Source organism: Desmodus rotundus, chromosome 11 (genome assembly GCF_022682495.2).
Source record: "Desmodus rotundus isolate HL8 chromosome 11, HLdesRot8A.1, whole genome shotgun sequence".
Lineage (NCBI taxonomy): Eukaryota > Metazoa > Chordata > Mammalia > Chiroptera > Phyllostomidae > Desmodus > Desmodus rotundus.
The window spans coordinates 92,151,235-92,177,899 of NC_071397.1; the positions used below are offsets into that span (position 1 = coordinate 92,151,235).

The following is a 26,665-nucleotide window of genomic DNA, read 5'->3' on the forward strand; positions in this document are numbered from 1 at the left end:
GGGATGGAATTCCTCTCTGGCTGTGGTTGGGCCGATGTCTGGCACCATCCCATTCACTGCTCTTTCTTTGTTGGCTTATCATGAAATCATTCTCCAGCTCACTTCACAATAGCATCTATTACTTTAATTACTGTTTGTTCTTGACACTTTGTGGTTATTAGCAGTGTATTTATATTACTCTTGCAAATATTAATAACTGCTAACTCATCAAGTACTGCTAACTCAGAATGTCACTTATTTTGTAGTGGAGTGAACACTAGACTTGGAGCAAGAAGGTCAAGGTTTTATTCCTGGCTGTGTCTCTTACTGCTGCGTAACCGTTAGCCAGTTGTAACCTCTCTGAGCTGCACCTGTAAAAAGTGTAGAAAGGCATAAGCCAGGCTTACCAGGGTAAGGAGAGGACCAAATGAGAGAGCGTAGAAAAAACAGGGTAAACTATAAAATGGTATGGACATGGAAGACATTCTTATTATTTTAGGAAAAATACGTTTTTAAAGTAATAGATTTATAATTTTGAAGGATAAGCAGCAAGGCAAATCATATATATCATTATCTAAAATAAATGGAAGTTTATAATGTGTAAGTCTGAGCTTATCAGCTGGATGTTTTTTAACAAAGTGCTTTGATACTTCAGTGCACGTGCAACTTCAGTGACGCACAGCCACGTAGATCTGCTGACCAATTCATAAGATAATCTCATGTTTGCTGCAAGGGCGTTTGTTATTTGTCCCCTTTTTTTGAAATAAGGAAACTGAAGTCCTTAAGTTGCAGAGTTGGACACAGTGTGAGCGTTCTTTGCCCTTCTGTTCTACCTGGATAAACGGTTCATGTCTCACTGCCTTGGGGCTGCATGCCGCCCTGTTGGGCTTGGGGAGCCACATCCCTGGGGCTCTGTTTGTCTGCGTAGCTGAACTTGGTGACTCGTTTTAAACGGTGCCTGCTCTGTTGTTTAGGAGGAGCTGCAGGTGGCGGATATGCCCAGGTCATTCCCATGGAGGAGGTAAGATCTCAAAGGGACACGTGTCATGTGTCACTTTTTCCTTCCTGGCACTTTTTTTCCGTGTCCCCATGAACACAGCCCCACCATGCTCAACTTCAAAGTCCTAAAGGCTCAGAAAACCAAAATGTGACATTTATTGTTATGAGCTCTCTCTGGGTCTTCTCTGTGCCACAGGGTGTAAATATTCATATATTTTGCTCTAGAGATGCTGTTTTCGATGAATGGATGATGACCTAGACCCTGATTGGGGTATTTTATAGGTAAATTATATGTACATCACATCATGTCTCTAAATTCCAAAAAATTCTGAATCCCAAAACACTTCTGGCCTCAAGGGTTCTGGACGAGAGGAAGCGGACCCGTGTCTCCATCGATCACTGTTCACACTGCCAAGTTCAGGAGGGCTTGGAGTCTTCGCTTCTGTAAATTGAGACCCCAAAATCAGATAGTTCTCCCAAAATGGGCCAGAAAGGCCAACCCTCTGCCCCCGACCACCACTCCCTTGTCTCCTGCATCTCACCAGTGAGCAGCTCTCGTCGCTTCCCCTCTCTGCATCGGCCTCTTAGTCCAGACCCTGAGAAGTCTTCCTAAAACCCAAGGCTGAGCAGGTTCCGTCCCCGTCCAGCGTGTTTCAGGGGTTAGGCCATCCCTGCGCACCCAGCACAGCGTGGCGGGTCCTCCTGGGCTGCTGCGTTTCTGTCTCTCTCCTGTCTCACTGTCTCAGGTCCCACGTGCAGCCCTCCCTCTCCCCACCCTGTCACGCTTCTCGCACACTCCTGCCCTGGAATGGTCTTCCCTTTTCTGCCCTCCCTGTCCAGCGTGTACTCCCAGGTCCTGTTCCAGCCACTGATTTCCCTCGTACTCGGTGTTTGTCTCCAGCTGGTCAGCCGTGGTGAGTTAGAGACTCCAGCCCCAGCATTTAGTGGAGTGCCTAGCGATGGTTGGTGCTCACTAGGAGAGACCTGATGGTTTTGTCAAAGGAATAGGAAAGACATTTACCCAAGGAGACCTGGGTAATCTTCAATTACTGGGGCTGGGGGTGAGAAAGAATAATTCAGGCACTACTGAGAGTAATATTCTCCAGCTGAAAGACCCAGAGCCAGGAGGCCAGATTGGGGATCGAGCACGCAGACCACGCCCGGGGAACTGCTCAGGATTTAGCCAGCAAATATTGGAAGGGCATTGGTGTCCAGCTGTCAGATGGCCTCAGCTGCGTGGCTCGGACTTGGGCCAAACTTAAGGCATGAGACAGTTGTACCTCATGGAGGTCAAGTAGGTCAGACAGGCAGGCAGTTGGTTCGCCCCTGGAGTTCAGGGATCCCCCCCATCTTCTTCAGCTCTCTACCCCAACTCTGAGCACAGGGCTTGGCGCTCAGAAGATGTCTGTTGACGGAGTGCGTGAACAATGTGTGCTGGATGGGACTTAGTAAGAGATCATGGGAAAATACTAGAAGGGAATTCCTAATGGATTGATGAATTGAGAGTGAAAGTACTAAGACTTGAAGGCAGAGAAGGAGCCAGCCAGCCTTGTAGAATAAGGGAAAGCAGTCCAGGCAGTGGGACCTGCTTGTGGGAAAGCTCTGAGGCGGGCGAGGGTCTGGCCTGTTCGGGGAACAAGAGGACACCAGCATGTGCCCGTGGGCCAGTGGGATGCAGAGAGAGCTGAGGTACAGACACGGGCAGGGGCCAGCTCTCTCCTGCTATTGAAGACCATAGCCAAGAGGCTGGGCATGATTTGAAGTATCATGGGCTGCCGTTAAAGGGATCTGGACAGGATTTTCTAAAAATCGCTCTGGCTTCTGTACCGGCAGTAGATTGATGTGGGCCCAAGTGGACCCAGGAGTCTAGTAAGGAGACTGGGCAAGTAGCCCAGAGAAAGGATGGTGGTGGCCTAGTCCTGGATGGTGGCGGTAAGGATGGAAAAAAAGGATGACAGTGATTTAAGACCTGTTTCCTGATGTTTGCAGAATTAGACGTGGGGGGTGAGAAAAGGGGAGGATGCAAGGATGATACCCATGTTACTGGGTGGAGCAAATCTGTAGAATCATTTATTGAAGTGGAGGACCAGGGATACAATGGGTGTGAGGCTGGGTCTGAGGTGGTCAGACGGGTCCTGTTGGGGGCCTGTGGACATCCAAGTGGATACCAAGTAGATAGCTGAAAGAAAAACTTCTATCACAATTCTAAAAGGGGCAAGTGATTCAATAGAAACATCAGAATAGAAGTAGTAATTAACCAAGAAATGTTTATGTTCATTAATGATCCAATTAATCAACATTAAAACTACTATTAGTAATCATCTTACTTATCAAGTTGACAGTTGGGTTTTTTAAAAACAGTAATAATACCAAATTTTGGCAGAGAGAGACTGAAGAACACTTTCTTTTTTAAGATTTTATTTATTTTTAGATAAAGGGGAAGGGAAGGAGGAGAGGGAGAGAAACGTCAGTGTGTGTTTGCCTCTTGCGCACCCCCCGCCACCGGGGACCTGGCCCGCAACCCAGGCATGTGCCCTGACTGGGAATCGAACTGGTGATCCTTTGGTCCACAGGTCTGTGCTCATTCCACTGAGCCACACCAGCCAGGGCCTGAAGAACAATTTTATACATTGCTGGAAAGTGTTGGTAAAATTTCTCTGGAGGGGAGTTAGAAATATGTATCAAGGGCCTTAAAAATATTTATACCCTTTGGCTCAAATAAATTCATTTTTAGTTTATCCTAAGGAAAAATTGTATGTGCAAAGAATTAATTTTAAAAACCACTTACCTTTTTACCTTTATAGTTTATAGCATTAAAGAAATGGGGTGAGAAAACTTAAATGTCTTAATAACAGGATATCAAATTAACTATATTTTGAAGACTAACGATATAAAAAATTCTATTCAAGTACTAAAGTACCATTAACATTAAGTGCAAAAGCTACGGTATAAACTATTATACTGTTATGATCTCAATATTTCAAATTACAAATGTTATAGAATATTTAATTTTTCATATTTTTAGTGATTATATACTTTTTGTTATAAAACAAGACTTTAACTGGAAAGTAGAAATGTTAATCTTCCAACAAATGAAAAAAATGTGACTTAAAATAGAACACCACTTTTTAAAATAAATTAACTCACTTTTTAGCCCGCAGGTCACTTTGTTGCTGAGTGACTGATCTGGTAGTTCTACCAGGTGGCACTTCAGCCCTTTCAGGAAGCAGTGTGGTGATATTATCGAGATCCTTTAACCCCATGACCACACCGCTGGAAATACATCGCTTATTAGCAACTGACTGTCTTTTAAAAAAGCAATTTGCATGTTTTTTTTATAATTATATACTTATTTGCAAAAGTGAAAACTTGGGAGCCACTTAAATTAACAGGCATAGGAGACTGAACAGTTTTGGTACATCTGCTCAATTACACAGCCCCTATAAACTGCAACTATACATAAACAAGATCATTACATAATAATAAGTTGTATTAAAAAGCAGGTGCTAAATAATAAGTATGCTGATTTCACAAATAATAGTCATGTGTGTACATGAGGCTGGAAGGAAAATAGCAGAATCGAGTTGTGAGAACGATGTATTTTCTATTTCTCAGACTTTCTGTCATGATTTATATTATTCTGTTGTTTCTATTTCATGCCCTGCCTCATTCCAAAGTATCTTTGATACGGTGTCCTTTGTAACTCACAAAATAATGCATAAAAATGAAGATACCATAAGGAAAACAAAATAAGGAAACCAATCACTAAGCCCATCAGAATTATTCACCCTTCACCTGAGCAAGGAAGAAAGTTTGCAGCAGAATTCCGGGCAGGAGTTCTCTGTTGTCAAGCGGAATGCCCTGACCCTGATTTTCTGGTTGAGGCTGTTTTAGGGGCCCAGCTCGTCCTAAGGCTATGCAACTCACATAACACTTTATTGATCCAGAAAGTGCTTGAATACTGTGTGGTTGTTTAAAACAAGTAGGCAGATGTTTTCGTTTCATTTGTAGTTCAACCTTCACTTGACTGGGGACATCCATGCCATCACCGCTGCCAATAACTTGCTGGCTGCTGCCATCGACACGAGGATTTTGCATGAAAACACGCAAACTGATAAGGTGAGAAAGCTTTCTTGGTGGTCATTGGTGGGAATCTTGTCCTAGGATTCCTGGATTCTTAAAGAGCCCGTTGAAAACTTCTGGAGTCTGTAAAGTCTCTGAAATGTTATTCTAAATTTTGTGAATGTATACCTGTCCTTATTTGTTGGGGAGACGGTCCACATTTTGGTCAGATTCTCAAGAGATGACCACTGCCACGTTGTTCAGAGGATTGTGTTAATTCTACTTTTTAAGCCAAATAGTCTTTGAGACGAGGCTTTAGTTTTGAAGGTAGTTGGTGGGCCCCTTCTCTTCATCCTGTCCATCGGCCTAATCTCTGTTCTACACTAAGGGGTTGGAGAGAGAGCTGTATAAGACTGGTTACATGCAGCTGCCCCAGGCATGCTGTTAAAGAGGCCTGACCCCCTTGATGGCTTCAGGTGCATGCCGACTGAGAGGCAAACCATGCCCCTGAAAGGGACAGGGTACTGGGTGCGAATTCCTCATAGAATAGACATGGATAAAAGTGGGGGTTTCTGGCACTTTTACAAGGGTCCTGACTACCTCCAAATAAAGTAACTTTCTAGTGAGTTTTTGAAGCCACACTCTGGTAAATATTAATTTGATAGTTATAAGGCTATAGATTAAGAAATATATATTTATGCAAACTCTCTGCAATGTGCATTATGTCAGATGTAGTCAGATTTGTGAACGTGACAGAACTTAAGGCTGCATTGCTTATCTTAGCCAAGAATTTTCATAGGGTCTCTAATCTAAACAGTTTGCTTATAAATGTAATGAACTTTGTTGTATCCCGTGAATAGTCCACCAAGCTCATGGTTGGCCCTTAAACTTTTATGGGGTTTTATTTTTGTTTTGTGTTCTTAGGCCCTATATAATCGCCTGGTTCCTGTAGTGAATGGTGTTCGAGAATTTTCAGACATTCAACTTGCTCGACTGAAAGTAAGTTTCCAGTGAGGGGTCCCATGAAAAGGAAATACCCTGGAGACAAACCAGAATAACTGTGAAAGCCAGAAGTTTTGAACTTGGTTTGATTTTGGTTTTCAGACCCTCTGTGAAGGATTAAACGATAAAGAGACAGAACAGTATATATAGCAGGGAGAGCAGAGGACTGGAAGCCTGCAGCCTGGATCCCACACCAGAGGGCGGGGTGGGCGAATCAGGCCTCACTTTCTTCTTCCTCTGTAAACGCGAGAGGCCTGCGCTGCTGGCCCACAATGCCCTAGTCAGCGAACAAATGCGAACCTCTGAGGGTCCTGTTTTGTGAAACTTCCTCAATTGCTAGGAAATAAGATACAGTCTTTGAAAATTCATCTACCTAAGGTTTTAGTTGCAGCAAGATACTAAGCAATCTTTTTTTTTTTTGCTGTATTTATTTTTGTGGGGTTTTTTTTATGTTTCAATTATAGTCCACATGATACTAAGCAATTATAATTCTTATCCACATTACTATTTTCTAGTACTATTTGTGGCTTATCTTACTAATCTCATTGAATTTCCCCTTGCTCTTTTTCAGAGACTAAAAACTAACTTTAATGGTATAAATTATAGGCACTGTTTGGTAATAATTGATTTTAAAAATTCACCCCTTCATTTCACACTCAACCAAGTGGGCTTGTTGAGAACAACACACAATATACCCTCCTGAGCAGCTGCAGTATAGTTTCTTGCCCAGACTCCTTCCTTACACTTCTTCATTAAAAGCCATTTTCTCAGAATGTTTCCCTCGTAGAAATAGATACATGATCAATTTCAATGGGTTTTTTCCTTCAGTGAATTAGAAATAAGTAGTTTTGAAAACACAGGCATTAAGTTTCCTTGAATTGTTGGTATTTTACTGGAAGAGAAGAGCTGGGAACTGGAGCTTCAGTCTTACAGACAGCGGTTTACGTCCCTTCCGAGTACAGCACACGGTGGCCACGGAGAGCGGCTGAGACCCTCAGAGGAGGCGGCCGGGGCTTTGGGTGCTGCCGACCACGCAGCATTTCCAGATCGGTCACATTGAGGGTATATTACAAATTTCAGTGTCACTTAGGAGGTATTGGGTATTGGGTTATATGAGGTGGCCTAACCTTCAGGTTACTCAGAGTTCAAGTTCCGTTTTTAAAAAGGCTCTCTTCATCATGGAGAAAATAGAGAGATCATTTTGGTTACCTCTTGCTTTCTGTTCCTCCTAAAACTTGGTGCACTTTTATTCTTGATCGTTAGAAACTGGGGATAAGCAAGACTGATCCAGGTGCATTGACAGAAGAGGAAATGAGTAAATTTGCCCGTCTCGACATCGACCCCTCCACCATCACATGGCAGAGAGGTGGGTTCTGGTCCCCAGGTCAGGAGGGCGACAGCGGTTCAGCTGAAGCTCTAAAAACGGTCTCACAAAGACACTGTTTCCTTTCTTAGACACTGTAGTCCCTCCGCCCAGCTTGTCTTGTAAACCCCTCCCCCCCCATTTGTTTGTTTCCCGTCCCCATCTCTTATCTCTGCCACCTGTTTAGGAGAGAAGGCTGCGCCCCTTCTTCAACCAAGTGCTCCGTCTAGGCTCCATCTCATCCACTCCCATGCCTTCCACATGTCCACAGAACGTTGCTTAATTTTCTTCTTCATCTCTTTCTTCTCTGGCCTCTTAGTCTGTATTTTTTTAAAGTCTGTGTCTCTCTTTATCTGTCCTTTCTACCCACCACCCTAATTTCTTCCTTTTATTTTCTTAGCACCATTCTAAGCAGCTCTTAGATTCGTATTTTCAGTTCTGAATTTTTTCTGTGAGTCTAGCACATGCTTCCAGCCAGTTACTAGAATACACTCTGACACTTTGAATGCACTGCAGAGGGACTCCCCATCATCTCCATCCTGGTCCTGGCCCTGGCCTTCCTGTCTCCCTCTTAGCTGGGGCACTTCCCCCCCACCCCCCACTGTCCTCTACTAGCGGGGACAGAGGGAAAAAAGCACTAAACGTGGAGTCAGGAGCCCTGAGTGTGTCTCCGCCCTTCCATTAACTTCCTGCATGACCCTGAGCAAGCCACATGCGTGTTCTGGGCCTGGGACCTTTGGAGATGGAAGTGGAGATGATCACATACTGCCAGGAGCGTGGCGATAGCATTGATGAGGGCAGAGGCACTACAGAGGGTTCAATGGTACGTGCTCCTGGTCCCTCCTGTGTGGCTCTTCTCAGACCTGCCCACCCACTTTCCCATTTCTCCCCACTTCCATTTTTATCAGATGTATTGCATTACCTTTTAATAGATATGCTTGCTTAAACTTCCATCCCCCAATTCAGTAGGTTCGTATTGCAGAGATGTTGCCCATCACTGCCTAGCTCAATCCCGTGTGACAATTCTCCCCATCCCGTGTGGGATAAAATTGGCATCACACAGCTTGGCTGGAAGGAGCACCGCATCGTGGCCCTATGCAGTCCCCTGTCTGCTCCCTGTCTTCTTCCCAGACTGGTGGGCCTACCTTCGTTCTTCCGCCTTGCGCTGGCCCAGCCAGCCCCACCTCGGCTCCCTGCCCAGGCCATCCCAGACACAGCCCAGGCCCATGCCTTTTGAAGCTTCCCTTCTGGAAATCCGTTCACATAGCTCGTTAAGTACTTAGTGTTTTCCACAACCGTGAGCTGGGGAGACAAAGACAGACATTGAATCCTGGCACTACCATTTATGAGCTGTCCAACTTTCCACATATGACTGACTCAGTTTCCTCTGTAAAATGGAGTCGTAACCCCCACCCCCCCCTCACACAGGCCCACAGCAACACGGGCGTGCTTTCTAAACTCCAAAGCACCGCCCAGATAACCCACAGGTGCCGTGCTGGTAATAGTTGTGGGTTGGAGTACTTCTGTGTGTCCATCTCCCAAACTACAGGAAAGTCAAATCTCTTCGGAAACTTGTAAAACTGGTTTTTTATTATAGAAGTAATAACATTATGGAGATTTTGGAACCAACATAAGTGTGCAGTTAGTGCCGTTGAATAAATACATCCACCAGCCTTACAGCAGCTACACCATCACCACTGGCTACACCCAGACCTTTTCATCATCCCCAGCAAAAACTCGGCACCCACTGAACAATAACTCCCCTCCTGCCAGCCCCTGGGAGCCACTGTTTTACCTTCTGTCTCTGTGAATTTTCCTATTCTATATAGGGTCATACAGTAATATTCCTGCTAGTGTATTTCATCATCCTAATGTTTCCAGCATCTATCCATGTTGTAGCATGTAATCAAAAGTCCATTCCTTTTTTATGGCTGTGTAATGTTCCATCCGATGTGTCTACCACATTTTGCTTTTTTGTTCATCTGTTGGTTACTTGGTTGTTTCTACCTGTGGGCTGTTGTGAATGATGTGGCTATGAACACGGATGTGCAAATATCCGTTCAAGCTCCTGCCTTCTAGTCTAGTCTATATGTGCAGAGGTGGACTTGCTGGGTCATGGTGGTTCAGTGTTTAACCTTTTGCAGATGTTAAGTGCCGCCTCCTTGTGACTCAGGTTTCAGCATATTAATGTCACCACTTCAGAAATGCTTTTCCTCACTGCTTAGTCAAAAATGGTACCGCACCCCCACTAATACCCTGGCACACACTGTCACCTCACCTCCTTTATCTTCTTAGGGCACTGACCACTAGCTGGTTTTTCGTGTTTATTTGGTCCCTCCCTGTGTCCTCCCGCTGGAGTGTTGCACTGGGAAGCCAGGCCTTGTCTCTCGCTCTCCACTGCCTCTCAGCACTCAGAACAGTGCCGGGCGCACACTGGGCTGCCAGTCCGTGCTCACTGATGGAACACTCTGTTCTCTTCTCTTTCAGTATTGGATACCAATGACCGATTTCTACGAAAAATAACGATCGGGCAAGCACACACAGAGAAGGGCTACTCCCGGCAGGTACGTGGCCTTTTCTTCACAGAAGTGGCTCTGTTCTTAGTAGCATTGGTTTACAGCGGCTCCAAAGCTCCTTCTCTGCTTTTATCTCCTCCTTCCTCTCCCCGCAGTGGCCCAGGGGTCCCTACCATTTCAAGGTGTCATTTGCAGTCCTTCAGCAGGACTGGGAGGGATCAGAAGGCGAGAAGTCTCCTGTGCTGTGTTACCATCCTTTTCTTGTGTGATTTTAGTTGTGTTTCTGGGATGAGCCACTCAAGCGCGTCCCTTGTCAACCTAACATTTTTTTTGCAGACCTGCCCAGTTATTTCCTGCGTCTGCATGATGACTAAAAAATGTAAATCTCAGACACATTATTCAAATTTAAAAGCTAAAGAAAAAACCACCTCATTATTTGGCTGAATAGCCTGAGGCATTTTTAAGGCTAATTATCTAAATCGAGAGAAAGCGGAAGGTAAACGATGACAGCCACCTTGGTTTTGCTAGGTCTCCAATGGTGGGCGACGGTGCTGAGGAAATATAAATTCCCGGGTTTTTCAGCCCAGTAGACCTCTAAGTTATGTTGTTGTGGGGGTTTTTTTTTTTTGTAATGCACTGTATATTTTAAGACAGTTTTAGATTTATGGTCTTTATATTGTTAAGTGTTCTTAGCAAAAGAATCACTTTTACTTTAGTATAAAGAAGAGATCATTCTAACATTAAAAAATGAAAATCTTGAGTATGAAGAACATGACCTGCAAAAGCATTAGAAGACCAGTGACAAACTGGGAGAGAATACTTGCAGTATATATACAACAAAGGATCGATGTGCCACACGTAAAAAGAACTTCCACAAATTAATACTTGAATGTTGCTCTCACTAGGGCCTTTCCTGTCACCCTCTTTAAAACTGTACTTACCTGGCCCTGGCTCAGTGGCTCACTTGTCTGGAGCGCCATCCCATACACCGGAAAGGGTATCTGTAGCTGCCTGTCCCAGAACTCCATTTTTCTTTTCCCTGCTACCCTTACTTCTCTTGTTTATTTTCTGCCTCCCCTTTACTAAAATGTGAGTCTCATAAGAGCAGGGCCTTTTGTGTCCTGTCCACTGCTGTGTTCTCAGCGTGTAGAACTCGGTTATATGGTAATAGTAGATATTCGATGAATATTTGTTAAGTAAACAAACAATAAGTAAAAGGCAATTTATGAAAACAAATGCCAATACATAATCATAAAGCTGCTAATTAAAAAACAATGAAGTAACATTTACCTATGAACTGATGCAAACGTTTACTATTAAATGTTAGTGAGGATGCAGATAAACGGAGACTTTTGTACAGAGCTAGCGGGTATGTAAATTACAGTAAAGCCTCCCGAATGACGGTTTGTTAGTATCAAATTTTGAAATGACCCAACAACGTCAACTCCAGGTCTACCAATGTTAAAGAAAAAGGAGGAAATGAGGACCATTTGCATGTGGGAGGGGGGAGAGAACCTGTGTAAGGATATGAGTTGCAATATGTTTGTAACGGTGAAAATTTGCAGCAATCCCAGTGCCCGCCAGCAGGGTGTTACGCGCCTTTGGTGCCTCCTTCTACAGCACGGGGACATGCGGCAACAGAAAATAGTGAAGTATACGTGGGTGGCAGGGAGACTTAGAGCTCTCGTACCAGTGTGAAATGGAAAGGTTAAAAAAAACTTTAAAAAATTTGAGGTAAAATACACATAGCATGATCACGTTGATGTTAACAGAAAGCCAGCATTACGTGTTCATATGTCTGTAAGAAAAGCATAAAGTGGAAGCTGGTAAGATGTCTGCCAATTTCTGACAGCTGCATCTGGAAAGCGGGTTGGGAAAGAAAGGGGTGGTAAGGCGGGCCTTTCACATTTTCTCTGTGTTCCTGTAACTGGGCACTGATTTGAATGCCTACTACGCACCTTGTGTCAGTAGGCTCATTACTAGCACATTCCATTTGTAAATCCGGTTTACAAATGAGGAAAGTCGTCACATTATTTAAGTAACTCGTCCAAGGTTATATCCTTTATTGCTTTTGTATACAATGTTTTTAAATAAAAGGGGGTTATATTTAAAAACTTCAACTGCTCTTTTTAAATCATGAGACCCTACTAAAGACATCTTTTTATGTCAATAAAGGGGAAGCTATATGATGACTTTTTAACGGCCACAGAATTTCTCATCTTGTAGATATATCACAATGAAGTAACCAGTTGCCTGTTAATGGACACTTAGGGTGTTTGCAGTGTTCAGCTGTCATCAATACGCTGATACACACAGAGGTAACACACACATACTCACGTGTACTCTCACGGGATGATATCCTTAGGACACATTCCCAGATCCACCATTGCAGGGTCAAAGAGGATGCAGATTTCGGATGTTAATGTATATTTCCATATTACCTTCCAGAAAAGCCGTGTCAGTTCACATCTTTGCCAACATGTCTTTATGCCCTTTGTTTAAATTTGTTATAGAACACTAAGAATAACCACACTTATACCTTTATATGAGTTGAAATATTTTATTTGCAAAACAAAGATGAAGAGCCCTCTACATCACTCAGTCAATAAAATGAGCAGCTCTCTACATCCTTCAGTCAGTAAAATGAATAACAATGAAATTTATATTGATTCAGTTCATTTTACTTTTTTATATTGCTCAAGATACACAGTTTTGAAATTGTAATGATTACAAATGAAGAAACTTGTGTGTGTTATAAATTCCACCTATTACTTACGCAGGTAATATTTTAAGAATATTTCTAGTCTCGTGTATAGAAAGTCTCAATATTTTTAGTCATTTTTTATATGTACTGTTTATCATGGAATGGTGGTATAGAGAGTCCTAAGTATCATACAATGAAAAATCACTTATGTTTGGATGGGTTATATTGAGAATATAATAATTGAATATAGTTGCATTTCACTTTCAGGTAATATTTTTTCATTAAATCGATGACTAATGAAATCTCAGTCAGGAAGTAGCCAGAAAGCTTCTTGGTTCCTTCATTTCCTTTCTTGTCAGTGACGGAAATGGACAATAAAATGTTTCATAAGGCAATCCCACTAGGGCATCCCCGTTTTCTCTCTGCGTAAGCTTGAACTTGTCTGGCTCTCATGCCCCTTGGGAAGAAGAGAATGCAGCCAGAGTACAGTGAAGTGGCTTGTCCAGGGGCTGGATTAGGAGGAGGAAGTGCCATGCATCTCTTTCGGTCCCTGTTGCTCTGTGTGCAGCCTGGAGCCCAAGCCCGGGGAGGCACTAGGAAGGTGCAGAAAGTAGTTGCTCCCCAGCATTCGTTGCTGGGCACTTCCGAGAGCTGATGTGGCCATGCCCCCGTGGGCAGCTGAAAATTGATTCTGGGTCCTCTTTTGCGATGGTGGATTACACAAGTCAGCATGTCTTCGTTGCTGGGTTGAACATTCACTCGGGAAAGGTGGCCTCAGGACCATCTTCCGTCACTGTCTGCTCCTCACCTCTTTCCTGGATAGGCAGGTGCAGCCCTCTGACACCACAGTGTGCAACGGCAGATGTAGCCAGCAGGCCATTCATTTATTCAGCCGACATGTATTGAGTGCTTATTAGGCTTCACATTCAACCCTGCAAGCTGGGGATTCAGGAGTGAACCCTCCCCAAAGGGTCCCTGCCTTGATGGCACTGCCAGTCCCGTGGTGGAGACATGCATCAAACAGGGAGTCACATGAATCATTCATTACAAGTCCACAACATGCTCCAGAAGCAGGTAGCGCTGTGAGCAGTTGCAACAGGGGCCTGCTCAGCAGAGCCAATGGAAGAAGCCTGTGGCCACCCTAGGAGGCCACCCTAGAGGGCGCCACGCCCAGGGCCCCCACATGCTCTAGACGCTCAGAAAACGTGTGCACTGGAGAGTGGCCAGTCGAGGAGACTCCCCCAGCCGGCCAGAACTGAGTTACTGAGATACATACGGCTCCTTGTGGAAACGGCTGTCCAGGTGGCACTGCCGCTGACCAGTACTTTCTCTTTCCACTTCAGGCGCAGTTTGACATCGCGGTGGCCAGCGAGATCATGGCGGTGCTGGCCCTGACCCACAGCCTCAACGACATGAAGGAGCGCCTGGGGAGAATGGTGGTGGCCAGTGACAAAAACGGGCATCCCGTCACGGCAGAAGATTTGGTGAGTACGTCCACTGGAGGACCTCCAGAGAGCCCGCTGCCCCTGCTCTTTTGTGGTCAGGAGGATGCAGGTTTTCTTTCTCTTGTCCACGTGTGAAATGGGAAGTCAGAGAGTGCTGCACACACCTGGTTTTCCCCTCACAAGCCTGTGTGTTTTACAGCTTCATAATGTTCTCACAGACCTTTATAACGTGCTTATAAATGGTTGCAACCAAAGCAGGTGAACTTTATTTCACAAGCTTTTCCCGATTCTTGCCAGTCCCGATCTCTGCTCGGCCTGGAGCAGGGTCGTCCTGCGGCCTGTCCGCGGCTTCTGAAAAAGTGCAATCTCTGCCAGCTTTAAACTGAGGGTAAATCTGTTTTTGAAAGATAAGAAGGAAGTGGGCCCACCTTTATGAAAGGGAAGATTAAATGAATCTGGCACATTTTTGGCTCCAGCTTGTTCCCTGGGTACCCTGGCTTCTGTAATTTTGTGCCTTAGATTTGGGTTTTCCATTGTAAAAGCAGGTGCCCCCCGCCCCGACTCAGTAGTAGGCAGCCAGCTCCTCTTTGAGTAGAATGATGCTTTCCATAAAGCTCTCACGGAATCCTGGCACATCACTGCCTCTTCTCATGTGGCATGCTAATCTTTCTGTTCTTTTGGATAACCATCTATAATGTTACCTTAAACCCCGTCAGTGGAGTAGTTATTTCGTTTGTGCGCACGTGTTTATAAGGACACACGTAGGACATACGCCTGTTGGACAGCCGTTACTGTAAGTGGAAGCTGACTTCCCCCATGGCGGATCATAGGCAGTAATGGAATCTAATACACTGCCAACTGAAAAACAGTGGTGGAAGGGGAAAGGCAAGATTAATATTTTATTAATTCCAAAAGCTTAGAACATAATAGGAATCCTTTGCCAATATGTCTTGATTACTTTTTGGCTGCTTCAGAAGAAATGTATCTCACTGACTCATCTCATAGGTCTTTGTCAAGTAAATTAAATAAATATGTTTATATCAGCAGCTTTAGGGGATGCTTAGACTAAGCTTAAAGAGGAAGCCCATGTTCAGCTTGGTATAAAAGTACCGCTTTTCGAAAATTGTCCAGGCCTGTACATTACTTTACGTTCCTCTCAAAACTGACATATTACAGTTCCCATATAAATATATTTCTTTGTATTGGATTAACTTTAAGTGCCAATAAATATATGGCAGGGGTCACTTGAAACTTAATCCTCAAATATTATTTCCCTAAACCTACTTTTCTCTGTGTGATAAAAATCTTGGATCCGACACAAACTCAGGGTTTGCTTTCTGCAGTTATCTTTCGTGTTTCTTCTTTGCAAAAGTACTTAAATTTCTGCAGACTGCATGGCACTGAGTTGGAACTCTCAGCAGTTGGTCCGCCATAGGAAATTAAGGGAGGACGCTGGAGCTTCTATACTGTCATTTTACTACCTTATGGCTTATTTTCAATTTGGTCAAAGAGACTTATGTATTGCAGTGAAAATGGGAATAGATGGCCTCTCAACTTCCTTAGAAAATAATTGATTCTGATATCCCCTGGAAGAATATGTTCAAGCTCCCCGCTCTGCGGCCCCGGGAAAGGGAACAAGTGACTTAGCGTACAGTGGGCATGGCAGCCCCAGCTGTTCCCGGAGGAGAAGTGTCTTTGCATGGGTTTGCTAACAGAGTGTAAGGAGCGACAGAAGATGAGATGTGGCATGGAAAGCCAAGCAGGTGGTAATCCACCTGAGAAATGCCCAGTTTCCTTTCTCTTTTAGTTTCTTGAGCTAGGTGTATTTGACCAGGAACTAGAAGCAAAGACTGTGTGCAGAAAAGCAAGCAAACGGCTATTTTTCTTCTACCTGCTCTGTGTTAGGAAAAGAGAATTGATTTATTTGCACCAATCCTTGCCAGCAACTTTAAAAGTAAAACATCTTAATGTGTTTATAATTTCTTACAGTGTGTATTTTGTAAAATCAAGTGAAAAATAAATTGGATTTCCTTACATAAATCTTAAACGGTGAAATATTGTAAAAATAGAAATTGGTCACCTAAGAGAAATGGACCTCATTGGTGATAGAAGAAGGAGAGAGTAATAAACTAATGCACTTTGGAGAGAGGAAGATTCTCTAGATTCCCCACTGAGCTGTTCCACGCCACTTAACTTTCTCACAGCTGCATTCACATGCATTTGCTCATAGTATCGCCTTCCAATAACTGACTGGTTTGTTAAAAGACAGTTGCCCTCAAATCCATAGAATGCACAACAGCCCAAGTTAACGCTAATGCAAACTATGGCAGCGGGGGGACGGGGAGGGGGGGAGATACTTGCCCAGTGTCTTTAAAAGCTGGAAGGGATTTTTTTTTTTTTTTAAGTGTGCCATGTGGCCTTATTTGACCAACTTTTAAAAAAATATTTATTTATTTTCAGAGAAAACGAGGAAGAGAGTGGGAGAGAAACATCAATGTGTGGTTGCCTCTCACATTTCCCCAACTGGGGACCTGGCCTGCAACCCAGGCATGTGCCCTACCTGGGAATTGAACTGGCGACCCTTTGGTTTGCAGGCCAGCACTCAATTCACTGAGCCACACCAGCCAGGGTGTGACCAACTCTTTCCAGTAATGCCGAGACTTCATCCCTGTAGTCTTTCCTCTCTTCCAGGAAAGGGGACTCAGCGGGGGCCCTGCCCTGAGCTTCCTAGGACTGGGAGGAGGCAGCCGCACTGTAGGCAGACAGAGAGTGTGAGACCCAGAAAACGAGAAGCCTTCAAAGGCTTCAGTGTTGGGAGTGCCTTCTCTGTCCGGGGTGAGAGGTGGAAAGGCTGTGGGAAACCAGAGTGGGTGCTTTGAGACGGCGCCCTCACCCACTCTGTGAATAGCCTTGTTTCAGTTCTTCCTGTCTTTCTTTGGGCAATAATGAAATCTCTGGTGATGAAAAAATAATGAGCAGAATTGCCCGAAAACACCTGTAGGCGGACTGAAAGATCTGCTTTCTGGCAGACGTCTTAAACACCCTCCAGGAAGGGTTTGGAAGAACTGCAGTGACTGTTACTTCATCACTCGTTAGGTCTTACGTGGCTGACACACATTCAGGTGGGGAGGGGTGGATGGAGGGTGCTGTGCTGTGTCACAGGATGCCCACCCAGGGGACAGGCTGGTGAGGCAGGATCAACTTTTGTCAGTAATCAGTGTTGCTTTTTTCTTTATGGGAGAAAATGTTTGTTCGGTTTATTTTTTAATTCTAGTTGACATGCAGTTATGTTAATTTCAGCTGTACAACATAGCGATTCAGCATTTATGTACCTTGTGACCCCTGCGATAAGTCCAGTAACCGTCGTCACCCTACGCAGCTATCGTACGGTTGTTCCTTATGCTGTCCCTTACATCCCTGTGGCGTCTTCTTATAACTGGAAGTTTGTACTTTTTAATCACCTTCCCTTTCCCACCCCACCATCAGTTTGTTCACTGGATCTATGAGTTTGTTTCTGTTTTGTTTCGTTTATTTGTTTAGTTTTTTAGACTCCACGTGTAACTGAAATCATACGGTATTTTTATTTTTCTGACTTATTTTACTTACCATGATAGGTCTTTCCATCTTGTTGCAAATAGCAAGATTTCGTTCTTTTTTATGGCTGAGCGATGTTCCACTGTGTGTATTTTCTCTATCCGTTCACGTATGATACACACTTAAGTTGCTTCCATATCTCGACTGTTACCGGTAGTGCTGCAGTGAACACAGGGGTGCATATATCCTTTTTAATTATTTTTTTTTCTTTTTGATAAATACCCAAGAGTGGAATTCCTGGGTCCCATGGTAGTTCTATTTTTAGTTTTTTGAGCAATCTCCATACTGTTTTCCACAGTGGCTGCACCGATTTACATTCCCAGCAACAGTGCACCAGGGTTCTCCTTTCTCCACATCCTCGCCAACATTTGTTATTTGCTTCTTTTTGATAATAGCTGTTCTGACAGATGGGCGGTGATACCCTGTGGTTTTGATTTGCATTTCCCTGGTGTTTAGGGACACTGAGCATTTTTTCGTGTGTCTGTTGGCTGTTGTATGTCTTCCTTTGAGAAATGTCTGTTCAGGTCCTTTGCCCATTTTTTAATTGGATTGTGTTTTGATGTTGAGCTGTATGACTTTTTTACATATTTTGGTTATATTATTTGCGAATATCTGCTCCCATTCAGCAGGTTGCCTTTTTGTCTTGTTGATGGTTTCTACCACCATGCAGAAGCTTTTTTTTTTTTTTTTTTTGATGCAGTGCCATTTATTTTTTCTTCTGTTGCCCTTGCCTGAGGAAACATATCCAAAAAAATATTTTAAGAGCTATGTCATAGAGTTTACTGCTTATATTTTCTTCTAGGAGCTTTATGATTTCAGTTCTTACATTTAAGTGTTTAATCCATTTTGAGTTATTTTTGCATATGGTGTAAGAAAGTGGTCTTGCTTCATTTTTTCCATGTATCTGTCCAATTTTCCCAACACCTTTTATTGAATAGACTGTTTTTACACCATTGTATGTTCTTGCCTCCTTTGTCATATATTAATTGACCATATAAGCATGCATTTATATGTGGGCTCTCTGTTCTACATGTCTGTTTTTGTGCTGGTACCATGCTGTTTTGATTACTACAGCTTTGTAATATAGTTTGAAGTCAAGACGCACAATACCTCCAGCTTTGTTTTTCTTTCTCAGGATTGCTGTGGCTACTCAGGTCTTGGTGGTTCCATATAAATTTTAGGATTATTTGTTACAGTTCTTTTTTAAAAAATTCCATTGATATTTTGATAGGGGTTAAATAATTGATGCGGGTTTCTTTTTTCTCTCCTTTAGGGGGTGACAGGTGCTTTAACAGTTTTGATGAAAGATGCAATAAAACCAAATCTGATGCAGACCCTGGAAGTAAGTGGTTTGTTTTTTTTTATAGAAGTTGTTGACAGTTTGCATTCATTGGATTGCCTGTGCGTCCCCCGGCGACGTGAGCCTTTCCAGCCGATGTGAGCCCACTGGGAGCATCAGAGTAACTCCTTGGTCTTCCAAAAAGACTAAAAGTGTGTTTACAGTTCTTTAATATAATTCGTATCTTGGCAAATGAAGTACGAATTGACCAGAGTAGAAACTTACAATTCAAGGTCTGTCTAATATCCCAGGAATTGTGTAGCCACGTTTGCGTATTTTCTCTTTTGCCTTTTCTTTACTTAGTCTCTTATAATAATTAGTTTTTGAGTGGTTTTATTTTTGTTTTTCCCAAACAACACATAGTAAATGCTGAGAAATGTTTTCCAGGGTATCTTATAAAATACCCTGCTTTTATAAGAATGTTGGTTTTTGTGTATGACTTACCTGCTCTTGTCTTCATTGAACTTAAATTTCCTCATCAAACTACCTCTTTGTTTCATCCAGGTGTTTAGTCACTTGTCTTGCTCATTTGACATAGTAATTGTCTGCTTCCCTCCTCCTAGCTAATGACAGCCCAGGATTGGGGTGCAGACAAGGAGGCAGTATCTGGGTCGAGTTGACAAGGAGACAAGTGGGAATGAACAGCCAGCTCCCTGGATGAAAATCCCTGATTTGTAGCACTTGCCAATTTCTATGGTGTAAATGTTCCCACAATGGCCAATTTCTGGCTCTCTTCCTGATGTCACTGAACAGTGGAGTTGGGAGGAAATGCATACCATCAGTGACACAGGCATCTATTTGTCCTCAAGCTGTAATGGGTCAAAGGGAAGAGCGGAGGGCGAGCACGTGAGGGGAAGACATAGCAGAAACACAGGCGGAATATCCATCCAATTATTCATTTATTCAGCTGATGCAAAGCTGAGCTTGAGTCTTAACTCTTCCACTTACTGACTGTGCAGTGTTTTAATAATCTCCTTCTCCCTTTTCTCCCATGTCACAAGGTGAGAGTCACAGGGGCTCCCTCACCTAACAGGGTCATTGCAGAGATTCAGTATTTGCTGAGCACATAGCAGGCCTCGTAAGTGCTTGGGCACAGCAGTGAGCACCAGTGCCCCTGGGCTCTTGGAGCCGGCACTGTGATGGGGGAGCCGGACAATAGAGAAGGAAGTCAACACATAGCCTGTCAGCTGATGGCAAGGACTGGAGAAGGAAAGTAAGAGGGAATGAGGGGACAGAGAGTGATGTGGGTGTGCAGTGTGGCATCTGATGAGGTGACATTTGAACAGAGACAGGAAGGAACCAAGGCTGTATCTGGAGAAAGAGTAACATTAGTGCAAAGGCCCTCTGCAGGAATGTGCCATCGCCTGAGCCAGGGAGGGCGGAGAAGAAGCACCTCTTAGGCCTCTCGCTCCTGCAGCTGAGCTCCTTCCTCCCCTCATCTGGCCATCAGGGCAAACAGGCTCTGATGTGAGCTATCTTGAAACAAACACTTCCAAACCCTCCTGGGGCCCCGTGGCCCCATCCAACTACTGCCGCATTTCTCTGCTCCCCTCCCAGTCGGACATCACTGTCTCTAACTGGGGTCCACACGTTCTCACCTCCCCTCTCTTCTTAGTAACTTCACCCTGACCTCAGTTTCCATCTCTGCTGACCGCTCCTGTCAAGGTCACCTGTCCCACCCTGTGACCGAATCTTCGTTTCTCTGCCCTTGCCTACATGACCTCTCAACAGGATCTGACACAGCTGATGGCCCTTCCTTCTGGGTCACTTCTTCCAGCTTCTGTGACATCTTGCTCTCCAGGACCTTCTTGGTGGCCTCTCCTCCATCTCCTTTGCTGGCTTCTCAGCTTAGCCCCTAAATGTTGGAGTGCCTGAGACCTCGCTTCTCCAGCTGTGCTCTCCCCCACTATCAGCCATGTGAAGACCCCCAAACTCCAGTTCTGACTCTCCTGACCTCAGAATTTCATACTTGTAGGTAGAGTTACCAAGAGCCACTTGGGCAGGTAAAAGGCATTTCAAACTTACTAAGTAAGATCTTTGATTCCCAACCTCCTTCTCCTTCCTCCCAACTTGCTCCTTCCCCCAAACCCAGTCAGTGAGTGTTCCAAGCCAAAAACCTAGAGGTCATCCTGGAGGCCCCTGTCCCCTCCCCCCAGCCTGCCTCCGCCACCCACATGCCCACCTGCCCCACCACCGCAGCCTCCCAATTGGCCTCGCTTTTTCCATGCTTTCTTCCTATACCTTTCTCCACTCATCTGCTCTAAAACCTAATCCGGTTCCTGTCGCCCTCCTGCTTAGAGTTCTTGGGCGTTACCCATGATCACTTCTGGCCTCCCAAAGGATCTGGCCCCCACCCTGACCTGTCCCCATCCCGTCACTCATCCTCTCTCCCTCCCAGCCCAGGCTGGCTCTACGCAGACACCGCCAGCTGGACGCTCCCCCTGCTCCTGGTGGCTCCTTCCCTTATGTCAGGGCTCTTGTCACTTCAGTGTCAGCTCCCCAGAGGGGCCTCCGGGCCACTCAGTCAGTGCAGCCCCAGCCACTCTGTCCTGTCACAGTCTTGTCATTCCCCGTGTGGCACAGAACGTTGTCCGGGATCTCCTACGGCCTGGTTTGCTTGCTGAATCTCTCCTCCCACCAGGATGAGGGTGAGACCCTTCCACCCTGTCGCCATCGTACCCTGAGCTCGTGAAAGTGCCTCACGTGATCAGGTGCTCAGTCAACACTCGTTGAATAATTAAATGACTACTTAATGTTTTCACAACATGGCTCTTAAGAGTACATATGTGTTAAATTAGTAACAGAATGAATGAGAAATATATATGTAAAGAGACATGATAATGCTTCCTCATAATACTTTCCCGTCAAAAATGAACACATTTTTAGGGATAATCAGCTTGTTTTAAATAATTATCTTTCTAAAAAAGAACTTGCACCCTCGACATACGTCCCATTTGAAAAGCCAAATTCCATTTAATGAAGGAATTGGTGGGCCTGGGCTTCTCCCAAACCATTCTTGGGTACTCATATGTAGGTGCCTATTTTCCATTCTCGAACAGATGATGGGCATGGTTTAAAAAATAAACACAGTATTCAGCTAGAATGTCCGCGTGTATGAACTCTGCCAGCTGGGTTCCCTGCACATTCATTTTAGATTAACCTGGCTCAGGAGGCACTAGGAATCTGAATTAGTAAATAATCTAAAAATCACTGATGAGTGTAGATTCCGCTTTTGTGCTCGTGTTTGAAGTCACTTGACTGTTAGGTCCACAGGAGGTTGTGACGGGTCTCGTTGCTGCAAGTCACCGGACCAGTACTTCTCAACCCTGGCCGCACACTCGGGTCACCTAGAGAGACGTAAAGGTGCAGTGCCAGGTTCCATCCCAGACCAAGTGGACCGGAATGAATGGGGCACACTGCCTGGGCCCCAGTAATTCTCATGTATAGCCAGGTTGTGAATTTCCCTGTGGAAGACTTAAGAAGAGAAAGAACTCTGACCCGTGTGGCTCAGTTGGATGCGCGTCGTCCTGCAAAGCAAAGTGACACCAGTCAGCACACGTGGGTGGGTTACAGGTTCAGTCCCCAGTCTGGGCGCGTATTAGAGGCAACTGATCGATGTTACTCTCTCACCTTGGTATTTCTCTTCCTCTCTTTCTCCTTTCCTCCCCCTCTCTCTAAAAATAAATAAATAAAATCTTTTAAAAAAAGAAGAAGAAAAAAGAAGTGGAGAGGTCCTAACATTATACTGTGGGTTAGGAAATACTCGTGTGCTGGCGTTGCCATCCAGTAGGGTAGTCACTGGCCACACATGGTTACTTCAGTATAAAGTAGTTTCAGTTAAATAAAGTTTGCAGTTCAGTTCTGCATTCATACTGGCTACATTTCAGTAGCCTTATGTGGACAGTGGCTACTGTACTGGATGGTGCGCATGGAGAATGTTCTCAGTGCTGCAGAACGTTCTTTTGGACAAACCTCTTTTAGGGCTCTGGTCAGCAAATAGGTAATGTTAATCTTACGAAATGTTTATAAAGTCCATTGTGGAGAATATCTATGGCTTTGTCATCGTGAGAAACCAAGATAGTTCTTGCATTACTTTCCTAAGTGTTCTGCATGTTAAGTAAAATACCAAACTCATGAGAAGATAGTTTTTTATCTTTGGATTAGTCACAGAATATCTTAGACAAAGCGTTTGGCTGTGCATTGTGTCATATAGCTACAGACACCAGTAGTGTGAGCATGTGTGTCTGAATGTCTGACAAAGATTTGTACACATTTTTGCACTCTTGTCTGCATCCTGGGAGTTCCAAACCCAGGGCTCTAATACTGCCCTGGTGATTAACACATCGTGTGGCCTTTAATTTTAGATGAAAATTAAAATGTTGCTGATCTAGTCCTTGGAGTGGTTATATCAGGAATAGCACTGTGTTTATGCTGACCCAGCCACACCCTGTCACCTGTCCGCCCTGGAGACCAGTGCCCGCTGCTTTTCAGACAGATGGCCACGGTCAAGGTTGCAGTGTGTAGAGGAGTGAAGGCAGCTGCCTGCCCAGGGACAGGTCCTGTGACCTTGTCCTCACTGAATGTTTCCCACCTCCACGAGCTTACTCAGGCAGCCTCTTGCTGGGACTGGGAAGCTTAGGAGGTGATAGAGACTTTGTCTTTTAAATGGTATTTTCTTCAGAGCACTTGAAAGGTTTATGTGAATAGAGGTGAGAAATCAGACATACGTAGACTGGTAGATCTAGACACTAAACCTCCAGGTATACATATCCACAAACATGTGTGTTTGGGTTTCATAGTCCCGGCTTTATTTCCACATACATCTATGGGACCTTCTCAGGACCCTGCCATTGTCCCTCCTGAGGACTTGGGGAGGAAACGTCAATAGAGAACGCACACAGTGGCTTTGATAAACTCAGTCTTTCTCATTCTGAGAGATGATTTTCCTTTCACTTCCTGCTTTTGTTCAGCTTTCTCAGCTTTGAAGCATGTTCAGCCAGCAGCCCATCGTGGTCCGTGGGAATCTTCCACGGCTTGCAGCCCCCACCTCGCGCACGTCACCCCCTGTGTCAGGGAAAGGGCAGCCTGTGTTTTCACAGGTGGGGCTGAGGCTTCGTGTACACAGACCCCCAAGGGCCTTGGCCAGGCCCTAAATAAAACCTGAACACTTTCATGCGTGTGGATAAGTTCTTTTAGACAGGGCTGCAGTCTGTTCTCATTGAGAAAGGGAAAGTATTGACATAACATTAAAAATAAATGTGTAGACAGTTCTGTTCAAAGAATTAAAATGTAATGGTTATCAGACTCTTAACATGTTAAGACAAACAATGAGAAAGACTTAAACAGAATTTTTAAAAATCAGAATAGTGAGCTTATTACTGTGAATGTTAAAATTTCGTGCTTATTATTGCAAATACAATATCCCTATGTAGTTGGTCTGCCATGAATTGAATTGATTTTTATGCTTACTTTCAATTTTTCTTGAACTAATTTATTAATGAGAAAAAAATTAAATAACCCTCTTAGACCATCAATGTCTAATTCCATTTTTAAAAAATGCAAAGTAACGTGAACTGAGGTCAGGGGTTTATACCATGGTCGGTGAGGCAGCAAACACGGTGGCTTATCAAAATTATCATGGGAAATAGCTGATTCGTAGTGCTTTTTCTCCTTGGTTCAGCATTAAATGTGGAACAACACTGCTCTAGAATACGTAAGGAAGTGGGACCTTTGAAAGAGGGTGTTGTAACTTTCTTCAGGAGAATTTGTGCATTAAGTTTGCAGTATTAATAAAAGCGGGGTGGCTGAGGGGAGTCTTGTAAACACCCAGCAGTCTTGCCCGCCTTGTTTGCCCCAAACTGACCTCCGTTTGTGTTTGGGGGTTTTAATTTTTGGTTCTACTTCCACAGGGGACGCCTGTGTTCGTGCATGCTGGCCCCTTCGCCAACATCGCCCACGGCAACTCTTCAGTGCTGGCCGATAAAATTGCCCTGAAACTCGTGGGCGAAGAAGGATTTGTAGGTAAGTCATTTCTGTTCAGTGTAGTTGTTGCAGAATATTGAAGACATCTAACAGATGATGACTGGAGTAGAGTGATATCCACACGGGCATGACATCATTTTTTTTTTAAGATTTTACTTATTTATTTTCAGAGGGGAAAGGAGAAAGAGAGGGAGGTGCCTGCAACCCAGGCATGTATCCTGACGGGGAATCGAACCAGCAACCCTTTGGTTCACGGGCCAGCACTCAATCCACTGACCTGCACTAGCCAGGGCAACATTTATTCTTTCGGACTCACCTTGCACAGATGGTCATAGTACTGGCAAAGCCCTGTGGTCTGGGCTCTGCTAGTGAAAGGATGTTTTGGTGGAACCATAGATACTGACATCAGGTGCGTGTGGGTTTGGGTATAAGCTCTGGTACTCACTGGCTGACAGACCTTGGACACGTTTTAGTGGCCTCTGAGCCTCAGTTTTCTTCTCTGTAAGATGGTGATGGCAATATTGTATCCAACCTCACAGAGTTATTGTGAAAACTAAATGAGATGATTCATTCAGCAAATATTGAGAACCTACCGTATACAAGGCGTGCGAATCAGAGCTGGGGACGCAGTGCCAAGCAGAGTAGACTTAGCCCCTGCGCTCTGGGACAGCCCTGTCTGGTGGTGGTTATAACTTGACAGGAGAAAGTGCCCATTCAGTGTTAGCCATTAGTAGCAGTAGTAGTACTATTAATAACTTAAAATGAAACCAGTTGGCTCTTCCTCGAATCCACGTACGTGTCTTGTGGCCTGATAGAGGCAAGAGTCCCAGCCAGTCCACGTGGAACTTTTAATTGGCAGGGATTCAACGGTTTGCTGCCTTCAAGCTCTCCTTTGTGGTACCTGTTTCTCTGGCTTTTGTTGGATATTCCAGCCAGAAAGAGGGGCAGCTGCTGCAGAGTTTGCACAGTCAGTGCCAGATCCCCCCCCACCCCGCACCCCCGTGATGGTAAGGCCGTGACATTGAGGGATTACACTGACAGATTTTCACAGGCCAACAGGTTATGTCCGATTACCACGTGAGTCTAGCACTTGCTTCTTTCGCACCAGTCATCAGCCTGTGTCAAAGTCAGAAGTGAGTTATTCTATTAGAAAGATTCTGCCAGACAAAAGAACCTAGCTGTGCACTTTTATAAAGTTCATTCAGGGCTGTGAGGCTGCTCAGGAATTCCTTTCAGACACACAGGCAGGAGCAAAGGAGGATTTGTGTAGTTCATTCCTCAAAGGCCTGTGCTATACAGCTCCCATGTACTTTGCGTCTTCAGTACCGAGGCCACGAGGAGAGTGGCTAGACACGCTGTCTAAATGGATTCGCTCAATTGATCAGGGCATAATTGTGGAGCTAATAATGGACAAGGAGGCGGGGTAAAGATGGGCACTGAAAAGCTGGGTGCTTTTGTGAAGGGGTTGTTCTAATGTATTCAGTCCGCAAATAAAAGAGCTGCTAGAAGAAAGCACTCTATCTTGTGCTGGCAGAGTTCTCTGTCTCTGTACCAGTCCTTACTGTGTCAGTGTGTACTTATGGAATATGCGTTACCATGGCAAAGCATCTTCAAATGTGGATGCTGATGACGTCTGCAGAACGTACCAACTCTCTGTGTGGCCTTGGACCAGCTGCCCTC

The 26,665-nt window shown here is 44.5% G+C and overlaps 1 protein-coding gene across 1 annotated transcript in view; it reads left to right on the forward strand.

Annotated features, from left to right (window-relative positions):
- MTHFD1L (methylenetetrahydrofolate dehydrogenase (NADP+ dependent) 1 like) overlaps positions 1-26,665 on the forward strand; it is a 158,598-nt gene that overhangs the window by 42,151 nt on the left and 89,782 nt on the right. The window contains exons 13-20 of the mRNA XM_053914293.2: positions 954-1,000; positions 4,990-5,097; positions 5,965-6,039; positions 7,306-7,408; positions 9,893-9,969; positions 13,969-14,109; positions 18,938-19,006; positions 24,913-25,024. Coding sequence (XP_053770268.1) covers positions 954-1,000; positions 4,990-5,097; positions 5,965-6,039; positions 7,306-7,408; positions 9,893-9,969; positions 13,969-14,109; positions 18,938-19,006; positions 24,913-25,024 — 732 coding nt within the window. The remainder of the gene's footprint in view (positions 1-953; positions 1,001-4,989; positions 5,098-5,964; positions 6,040-7,305; positions 7,409-9,892; positions 9,970-13,968; positions 14,110-18,937; positions 19,007-24,912; positions 25,025-26,665) is intronic.